We start from the raw sequence: 10,688 nt of genomic DNA, 5'->3' as shown, positions 1-10,688 counted from the left end.
TGCATCACATGATGCAGGGGTCCTTTTGAAAGAAAAAAATATTGTACATATAGCTGGACAAAATGACAGAAGCGATTAAGACCGCATCAGGGCAAGTTGTTAAATTACACGCTACCACTACCAAATGAGCTAGTATATTCCCGTGCATACCTGTAATTGAAATACTCCTTCACATTGATCCCCACCATTTCTCGATCTCACTGATGTCACACTGATTCCCTACCATTGAAGTTATCTGACGACTGGGCCCGAGTGCACACAGGTATTTCTCGTATATATATATACCTGCGCATATCCGCCACATAGCAGAAGCACAGCTTGCCACACAACTATGGAGCATCACTCAGCCCTAAGGCATATAGCCTTCCTCCTCCTCCTCCTCCCTCTCCTGGCCAGCATGCATTACGGTCAGGCCAACCCAGGTCCTCGCTTGATCCATTCCATCTTCAGCTTCGGCGACTCGTATGCCAACACCGGCAACTTTGTCAAGCTCGCTGCGCCTGTGTTTCCGGTCATCCCTTTCAGCAACCTCCCCTACGGGGAGACCTTCTTCGGTCACCCCACCGGCCGAGCCTCCAATGGCCGCATCATCATGGACTTTATTGGTATTTATACTTATGCTTCTATCCTTTGTCTCGAGTTAGCTAGCTTTCAGTTTTTGTTAGAGACTATGCTATAGATAGAAGGTAGTGTCTAATGTCTACTACGTACCAATGTTTGGACTTATGATTGATCAATCAACTTGGCAGCCGAGGAGTTCGGGCTCCCTTTCATCCCCCCGATTCTCGGTGAAGAAAATAACTTCACCCATGGATCAAATTTCGCTGTCGTCGGTGCTACCGCACTCGACCTAGCCTACTTCCATGAGAAGAACATCACTAGTGTGCCCCCTTTCAACAGCTCCTTGAGCGTGCAGCTCGAGTGGTTCCAGAACCTCAAGCCCACCTTGTGCTCAACACCACAAGGTACCAACTCCACTCAGTGATATGTTTATATGTCATGCATGATGTAGTCTGGATTGAATGACAAATTGGCTATTAAATTCTCTTTTATCGATCTTCAGGTTGCAGAGACTACTTCAGGGGATCCCTCTTCTTTATGGGAGAGTTCGGAGGGAATGACTACACCTTCATCATGGCCGCCGGCAAAACCTTTCGCCTGGTATACGTGCGAGACGTCGTACAAGCCATCTCAGAAGGCGTTGAGGTACGACCAATTATATATATTATAAAATTAATTAACTTGCTGCTTGGTTTAATTTTCTCACACCAAGGGCACTAATTAAGCCTAAGCGAAATGCTTGCCTTTGTTGTTTTGTTTTGCATGCAGCAACTAGTTAAGGAGGGGGGCAGGTACGTGGTGGTGCCTGGGCAACCGCCAATGGGGTGCATTCCCATCATCCTGACCTTGTACGCCAGCCCGAACAAGACGCACTACGACCGCCAGGGGTGCCTGATAAAATACAATGCTCTAGCGCGCTACCACAACAGACTTCTGGTGGCGGCCGTGTATCGGCTCCGGATCAAGTACCCCGATGCCAAGATCGTCTACGGTGACTACTACACACCAGTGATAGAGTTTCTCAACGAACCAACAAGATACGGTAAGCTACAAAAGATGACTGAATCACAGAACACAATTTTTTGTAGTTGCTGATTCAGGGACGTCGCAGGGTTTAGTGCTTCGTCGGGGCTCCACGTGTGCTGTGGCGCAGGTGGGCCGTATAACTACAACATGACTGCGGCTTGTGGATTAGAAGGCGTGAGTGCGTGCACTAATCCCGGCACGCACATCAACTGGGACGGCATCCACCTCACGGAGTCTGCATATAGGCTCATCGCCGCCGGTTGGCTCTTGGGGCCCTTACACACATCCGCGCCTATTCTGGAGGCCATGTCAGGATCTCAGGATCTCAAGACATTTTCAATCTTATAAATCAACAACTTGAGTTACGCTAGCTAGCTCCTGAGTAGGAGTACTAGCTAGCTGCAACCGACGGCGCTGGTCTGTTGAAGCTCTATCCCTACGGCTGCAACCTTTATTCTGCATGCATGCTACTCGTTCAATAAACAAGGTCCTTTTATGTATAAATTAAAGTGTGTGTGTGCTTATGGTTATAATAGTGTGATACAGACATAATCGCCGCTCAAGTATAAATTAAAGCAGTATGGTATATGTAAACCCTGAATTCATGTCCGCTATTTCCTTTCGATATGACAATCTGAAGGATATCCTTTTATGTATGCCTTCGATAGTACTACTAGGGGTGATTTGTGGTGTTATATTTGTTGTCATATTTTCTTCTGTGCTTCTCTAAGAATGCATGTATGTAAACTGCTGGAAGCCCCTTTGAAAAATTTTCTAAATTAATTAATTAACTAGTCGTCAACCCGTGCATTTGCACGGGCTAGTTGTGTACGCTGCTATTTCAAGTTGTCATATACTACAAAATATGTAGCTATCTAAAATATGTGACAAATCTTTGAGATGATATTTAATTTACCAGGAGTAACGAAATTTAGAAGTCCAAAACTGTATCATATTATATATTGTTCTGCCTTGTCTTATGACCATATGGGTTTAATATGCATGTCTTATCAGAAATTAGATGTAAAACATCAAAATAATATAATATGAAACAAAGTGTATACTCATATTTTCTCTCTAGATAAGAAAATATATTATTTTATGATGAACGGTTATGGTATACGATGCCTTTACAACATTGAAAATAAATTTTGCTTATTGTTCGCTCACCTGATACCTTTTTAAGAAATTAATTTACTTCATATATATGATGAGAGAGCCTCATAGAATTAAGGAAAAATTAACCTTTTGTACCTTTTATTTAAAAAAGAGAAGAGATATTGGTGCACAAATAGCAGACTATGTTATATTATTTTCTTTTCTTATTCCTTCATTTTCCCATAAAAAGGGGGAAACATCATATTCTCCGACCGATATAGTACAAACTATAAAATATTGCATCCAGCTTCTATAAATACCACAATGCTTGTGTATTTGTACACCTCCTTTAGGGTCACCTTATCATATTACATTGCTCTTAACATGTCCTCTATGATTAATTATATTAGAAAGTTCCTAAAAGTAAAATGCTAAAATTAATGTATATTAAACATTTCTGTAAACATGCAAAGTCCGGGAAAGCAAGCACTTGTAAACACTAACCGGTATCCAACAATGATGCTACTATGTGTGGATCACTGTGAGGAAGTAATCTTGGAGACACTGACGCATCCATTGATGGCCTCATCAATCAAGAGGGCGTCATTCAAGGAAATTAGAAAACTTAGATAACAGAGATGGCTAAAATTAGCAAGCGAGAAGAATATACAAAGACTAATCGCACATTGATGCTTGGAGCATGAAAAGAGCAATGACATATATTGGTACTTTTTGCCGTGTAGAAGTTAAACGTAACTTGATTTTGTGTGCCCAACTTTAAAAGAACAAAGTATAATGGAGTTGTGCAGTAACGCCAAATCATATCATGCTTGTTCTCGTACAAAGCATCTCATGGCCCAACCCAGGCAACTGGCGTGTGCATTCCTCTGAATCTAAATGGACATGCAAAAATTGTAGAAAGAGAACGATGTCGCTAAAAGGAATAATAGTAGATGCAACTTACCCACAAGTGCAGAAATTAAGAAAATTATGCCCAATGTTGTATAAAAAGGCTTCTGTAGCCGATTTAGATAACAACGATCTTTAACCAATAATTTCAGTTAATTCTTGAAGTGATGCAAAGTCTAGCATTAATAACCACAACAAAGTAATATCATTCTCTACTAACAAAAAGAGTTTCAAGTCCCACCATGTATACAGATGAATGTCCTATTTGTCAATACATTTATTTGTTGACCTCACCTGAAATGAAATAGAACATCTATTAGAGTTACCATGAATCAATTGTTGCATCAAATCTAGCATAATATTGTATAGACATATCCACCCAAAAAATTCTACTATTGTCCACTCCATTAAGAATATTGTAATGATCTAAAATTTGCTCAAACATCACTGGGCAGGCCTCTAAGAGAAACAAAGGAAATTATAATCACCTTGCTACCAACTAATCACATAATCTGCTGTTAACAGAATATTTTGTTAAACAAAGTAAAAATCGACTCTTCACCAACGAAAGACGCTTCAACAGGGGCATATCTGACTCCAACTGTTGCCCGTTCTGCCCAGCCTCTGAATCAACGAGTCACCTATTCCTTCAATGCCCCAATCTTCGCCCTCTTTGGCAGGAACTGAGCTCTATTTCTGCTTCAGTACCGTCGGACTTTCAGCATCTTTGGGGCATGGACCTGGCCAACAGACCACGATCAACGGTCATCATTGCTATTCTCTGGAATGTCTGGAAAAGAAGAAATGCAGAAGTTTTTAGGCAGGATTTGCAACCTATCCACCTCATCGCCCGCTCAGCTGCAGACGACCTCATGCTTTGGTCCAATAGATGCTCCAATGAGCAGGCCGTCCTTCTGCGTGATTGGTGTACTATGTTGTTCCACTTGTCTATGAGATTGTAACCCAACTATTTTTGTAATCTCTCCCTCCCCCAACTTTCAACCTTTGTAAATGTACTCTATCTTATATGAAATGGTTCAGGCCGGCGTAAGCCCGCCGTAGGCCCGTCAAAAAAAAAACAAAGTTTGAAAAGGAAAAGGCTGGTTATTCATGTTGTTTATCATCCACCATAATGCCAAACAAACGCTTTGTCCGGACCACTCCATTACTCCTTTGTCGGTATCGTTCCTTGAGTCATGGACTACAGAAGGCTTTGTGTCAGACTTGTACTTTGAGGTGATCAACACACGTACATAGAGCCCGTGTGAACCATATCTGTAAAAATAGTAAATCTGAATGCATATTATAGAGAAGACCAACCTATGCGTAGTTGCTCTGATTCTCGTTTTCTCCCTTGTCCAAGAAAGAGCAGGATTTTTTAGAAGTACAGAAGATTTAGGGCCATGCTAAGATCGATGAAGGTCCTACTGACTGGCAACCAAAGGGTGGGCGACGAATATTGAGATGCACGGGTGGAGATGTAACGCTTGCCCGTGGAGAAACACCTGCCCAAGTTGTCGTCTGCCTCGCTGGGACAACCATGGGAAACAGGATTGTGGAAGGAATCAACACATCTTGGATTGTAGTGTGATCAAGCATGGAAGGACCTCCTCTTTAGCGTTCACTATGGTTGAAGATTTACAAATTTACACTGGCATACATCAGCAATGAAATTGCCTCAGGGATTATTACGAAGTGGCTAGTACCTTTTCACCAGCGATGAAAATTTGGGTGTCCAATTTGAGGCAGACTGGTGGCGCTAAGGCAGCCGTTGGGACGTATGCATCTAATCTGTTGCCATGCTCATACCGACTGGCAACGACAACAGGTCGATCTCCTTTGGAATCTCGCCTACTTCCTCTCCTCCTCAGCGCGCTGTTCACCTTTGAAGCAACACCTCACCGGCAGTCGCAGCCTATTGGCCGCGTTGCGTGGTGTTGCAAGCCGTCCGCTCACCGAGTATCAACATTACTGGAATCAATCTGATGCAATTCAGGAGAACGGCCGTCAGATTGAACTCGTCCCAGCTAGATCGCAGAACTGACTTGGAGGCGACAATTAGGGCTCTTTCTCTCTTTTCACGTAAGCATGGACATAAAAAGGAGTAATCTACAAATAACGTGATGGAAGTTAAAAAAAACGACATGGTCCGTCTTTTATGGATCGCTATTTTTCAGGGCGTAGGGGCTTGCTGAACGTGGCATTCCTTTTTATTCACCCGCCACATAATCTCCTACTCCCTCCGTCCGAAAATACTTGTCATCGAAATGAATAAAAGAGGATGTATCTAGATGTATTTTAGTTCTAGATACATCCTTTTTTGTCCATTTTGATGACAAGTATTTTCGGACGGAGGGAGTATTTTGTAGGGTGCTAAGATTTGGTTTAATGGATACGTGCAACATCTTCTATTTGCTGGCCTGGTTTTGTTTTTTTTTTGCTTGATCGGTGGATTTACTTTACGGTACTCACCGCATAATCTCTTATATTTTGTAGGGTCCAGATCCCCTGTATTGTTTTTAGCTCGCGCTGGATTGAGTTTTAATCTAAGCCATTAGCAGTTCTTATTTTTTATTTTCTCCAACTAACGAGAGATTTTCTAGAGAGTCCACTCAAAAAAGAATTTAGATAGATCTGAACTATTATTATTTTGTTCAACAAATAAATGGTATTTCTTTTTATTTTCCCGTGATTAAATAATAGAAGATAGATAGATAAAAGTGAGACATGCCTGAGAGTTTGAAAGGGACACATAAGAGAGAGGGTGCGTGAGCAGGGAAGAAAGAAGCGTGAGAGATTGAGCCAGCCAAAAAAAAGATATTAAGTTTTTGTGTGTGGAGGATTTATTGAATCAATCTCCACCGTAATTATTCGGTCCCACCATATTAACGGCTCGTAAAATCTGATTAACATGGGGATTTCTAGGGAGTCTAGAAATTAGTATTGGTATAGATAGATTGATAGATGTAATCCTTGGTCTAGTTTGTTCTAGTTTTTACTTCTCTATGATGGAGCAAGAGTAGAAAACCTAGGCTTAAGCGTATGCTATGTGCAGGGACGCGTGCGTGTTAATAAAGGGCTCGAAGGCCAGGAGATTACAGGAGTTGGTTATGCTTAGGATTGATCTCCAAGTTAACTAACAAGATTGGGATCATATCTCTAGCCTGACCAGGTTGTTACAACAGAAACACGCACGCACACATTACAATGTTAATCCCCCCCCCCCCTCAATCACAACTATCTAAGTTGAGATTTTGCCTAAAAGCTTCTAATTGTCGCAAGGTGAGGGCTTTAGTAAAGCCATCCGTCACCTGATCGCGAGTAGGTATGAATCTGATATTCAGCAGTTTGTCATCCACTCTTTCTCGAACAAAGTGATAGTCAATATCAATATGCTTTGTTCTGGCATGAAAAATAGTGTTAGCAGACAAATACGTAGCACCAAGATTGTCACACCAAAGTGATGCTGCTCTTGGATGAGAGACACCCAACTATGTTACAAAGTATTGCACCCAAATAACCTCAGCAGTAGCATTTGCTAGGGCTTTATACTCAGCTTTTGTACTTGACCTAGATACACTTGCATGTTTACAACCACTCCAAAAGATTAGATTACTAACAAGAAACACTGCAAAACCTCCTGTTGATTTTCTATCATCAGGACAATCTGCCCAATCTGCATCTAAAAAGGCACACACAAGCATTGAATTTGACTTTCCAAGTCTAAGTCCATCACTCTTTGTCCCTTGAAGATACCTAAGTATCCTCTTTACTGTTGTCCAATGTACACTAGTGGGAACATGTAAGAACTGACATACTTTATTTACAAAGTATGAGATATCTGGTCTATAATGTCAAGTATTGTAATGCTCCTACAATACTTCTGTACCTGGTGGAGTCATCTGCTCCAGGAACCTCCCCATCATGAAGAGACATTTTCTCATAGGTAGACAAAGGTGTCGATGATGGCTTACATCCTCTCATGCCTATTCTCTGAAGTATTTCTTGCACATATTTTTCCTGTGACAACACAATTCCACTCTTTACATTTTTAGCTCAATCCCAAGGAAGAAATGAAGGCTACCAAGATCCTTAAGTGCAAACTCCATGCTCAAATCCATGAGAAGAGCTTCAACTGCTTTAGATGATGAGCACGTGACAACTATATCATCAACATAAATAAGCATAAAAATGGTTATCCCACGTCGATGATAAAACAATAATAAGGTATCCACAGCATGCAGCCCACCCATGCGACGTGGATCACGCTCGGCCACGCACGGGAGCCGGCCGTCTGCATGTGGGGGTGGCCCACCTTGCCCCGCCGAGGATAGCGGCCGACCGATGCGACACGCTGAGGGCCCGCCTCATGCCGCAGCAGGTGTAGCCCGCCTAGCTGCCGAATCAGGAGATGGCGCAGATCCCGCAGGGTATTCCCCTGCAGCACCTACCACGTCTGACACCAGGGAACCAGAATGATCTTCTCCGGGATTTACAGCTAGATCCTCTGCAGCTTCCCCTGTCGTTTCTGTGTACATAAAGTCATGCGAGTTTTCCCCAAATTCTTCTCCTTTTTCCTACACACTTGCATCAGAGTTTTGATCAAAGGTATTATTGACATGCGGTCAGAAGCATCTACTACTAATGAGATGATGGCAGGAGGTGAAAGGGCAAGAGGGCGAGCTCTTTGCATAGTGGTGCATTGGCGTTTGGGTGGAGTTTGGCAAAGAGGAAAACATGTTCATCAAAAACCACATCACGAAAAACATAGATAGGACCAGAGGCAATATCCAGGCACTTGTATCCTTTGTGAAGGCTACTGTACCCCAAGAACGCACATAGTTTTGATCGGAATTCAAGTTTGTGTTTATTGTAGGGATGCAAATTATATGGAATCAAAGAGTTGTATGTTTTCTATGAACATTGCAATCATAAGTCTCAATTACTCATATGTACGATTTTGCAGATGAATATTATGAGGTCCATTTGGTACTATGGTTTGGCCCTAAAGCTCTATGATGCCCATTACTTGTGAATTTATATAATTTTATGGTAGTGATGCTTATATTCATGATGTTCAAGAATAGTTGTTATAATAATACCGATTGATGGCCTACAAAGTTTTGAGGATCATGTTTCTCTGTTGGACCTTTTTGTATATATCATTGGTGGCTGATGTGGGAACACCTCTGTGTGGTCTTCGAAACTGACTCACAATTCCTACAGGAGGTGTTGGACCTAGTCAAGATTCTTCGCCATATTCAGCCATCATTGAAGACATCAAGCTCCAGCGCAAGATGTCATAAATCGTTAATTTGTGGTCCTTTGGCCCAGGAAATACTCTACCTTTGGGCTAGGCCACGTCTCAATTTGGCCAAGCCATGTAACACACCCTACTCCAACGTCCAAAAGAACATGCGATGTTTGTTCTTTCCGTCACATACTATATCTTGCAAAAACAGAACTCGTGGAAAATACCATGGATCCTTCATTTCTTGGTTCTTTATATTGTTAGAGTACAATTCTAATTCTGTTATCAACTTTTGGACCTAACTGGTTTAGCTGATTTGTTTTCTTGCTGTGAAAAAGTAGATGAGTTAGCCATGCATGTGTATATATATGCAACAGTTTTTGTTCCCACCCCTGTACCTAAATGTACTTAATCTTGTGGGGAAAGAAATGTGACATACAATTAAATAAAAATATTTCATATACTATTTGATATGCAACGGTTTTTGTTCACACCGCATACAGAAATGTACTTTAATCCTGTGGGGAAAGAAATGTGACATACTAATGTTTTCCTCACGCAAAGGTGGACATACATAACATGCCAACAAAACGAGCCATGCATTGGTAATTTTTTTGCATGAATTAATGAAGGATCCACCAACAAATTGTGGGTTTACCTCAACACTAAGAAAGCTTCCAGTTATGCGAACGGATCTTCATGACACTCTTGGAAGTTGGAAGAAAGTTAACTGTACGTGTCAGCATGTACAATATATACAAAGCCCACAAGCCACTGATGCCGATGGGATGATGTACAGCCGGGGTTTTATGTCCGCTCCGTGGTCCTTGCAGTTTCCCTTGCTATATACTCCATATGGACAAAGGATGTAGCTAATTTTGTGAATATGGTAACCATGCTAATTTTGTGAATATGGTAACCATGCTCTATATAATCCTGTGGGGTTGTAATCACAATGTTCCAATGCATTCCAAAATACCTCACGACACTAGATTGAGAACGGAGGCATGCAAGTAAATGGCATTGGTACCAGGCGCAAGCCACCGACGAAGATCATGAACACCTCATTAGGTTTATCTAGCTATATAAACCGTCCAGCGAACAAGAGTGTAGCTACCCATATAGGCAACTGATTAAGATAGTGCTAACAGTGTGGATGAAGATCATGTTCCGGGTGCTCCTACTATGCATGCTCGTGGCGACACCCATGGCGGCTGGGTACGGCGCAGGGAGCGATAACCGTGGTCCTTGCAGTTGGTGCGATCCGGCGACGGGCTACAAGGTGAGCGCGCTCACGGGCTGCCGCCTGCCGGGCAATGGTGAAGCTCCAGTGCGTGGGCAGTCCGGTTCACGAGGATGTCCTAAGCGACTGCTGCCAGCACTTGCCGACACCACCAACGAGTGGTGCAGGTGTGGCGACCTGGTCAGCATGTTGGGCAGCGTGTATAAGGAGCTCGGCGTGCGGGAGGGACCGGATGTGTTCCCGGGTTGCCGGAAGGAGGTGATGAAGATCACGGCAGCGAGCATGCCTGAGGCCTGCAAGGTGCCAATTCCTAATGGGACGGGAGGCAGCAGAGGTGTCTGCTCCTGGGCTGCTTATCTTGATTCATAGTCAAGTGAGTCTGCATCTTAATTGGTGTGTTGCGTGCGCACAAGATAAATAAATTTGAGTAATGGTGTATGTGCCTCTGCGAGATGCATGGGTCGTGAATAAATGTGAACTTAATTTCATGTTGATCCATAACAGTAGTATCTCAGATTTGTACCTTACCAATCACGCATCCCCTCTGATCCATGTTCTGAAGTCTTAATTTGGCTATACTGCGGCAAGATGTTGTTTGAA

General features: G+C 42.6%; 1 protein-coding gene and 1 pseudogene across 1 annotated transcript; both read left to right on the top strand.

Moving 5' to 3' along the window:
• The first annotated feature begins 322 nt into the window (after positions 1-322).
• Positions 323-2,243, top strand: LOC119324505 (GDSL esterase/lipase At5g45910-like). Its single transcript, XM_037598295.1, has 5 exons — positions 323-605; positions 750-965; positions 1,064-1,206; positions 1,330-1,603; positions 1,673-2,243. The coding sequence occupies exons 1-5, from the start codon at positions 332-334 to the stop codon at positions 1,933-1,935; spliced, it is 1,170 nt and encodes a 389-aa protein (XP_037454192.1). The 5' UTR covers positions 323-331; the 3' UTR covers positions 1,936-2,243.
• A 7,749-nt stretch (positions 2,244-9,992) lies between these two features.
• On the top strand, positions 9,993-10,457 carry LOC119321777 (annotated as a pseudogene).
• The last annotated feature ends 231 nt before the right edge of the window (positions 10,458-10,688 follow it).

The sequence above is a fragment of the Triticum dicoccoides genome, chromosome 6B (genome assembly GCF_002162155.2).
Source record: "Triticum dicoccoides isolate Atlit2015 ecotype Zavitan chromosome 6B, WEW_v2.0, whole genome shotgun sequence".
NCBI classification, from domain to species: domain Eukaryota; kingdom Viridiplantae; phylum Streptophyta; class Magnoliopsida; order Poales; family Poaceae; genus Triticum; species Triticum dicoccoides.
The sequence above is the reverse complement of the archived record's forward strand: the minus strand, read 5'-3'. Positions and strand labels throughout refer to the sequence as shown.

Coding starts and splice junctions, on each gene's coding strand:
- LOC119324505 (XM_037598295.1), top strand. CDS start 332: ATGGAGCATCACTCAGCCCTAAGGCATATAGCCTTCCTCCTCCTCCTC. Junction 966..1,063: donor CTTGTGCTCAACACCACAAG/GTACCAACTCCA, acceptor ATCGATCTTCAG/GTTGCAGAGACTACTTCAGG. Junction 1,604..1,672: donor CAACGAACCAACAAGATACG/GTAAGCTACAAA, acceptor GGGACGTCGCAG/GGTTTAGTGCTTCGTCGGGG.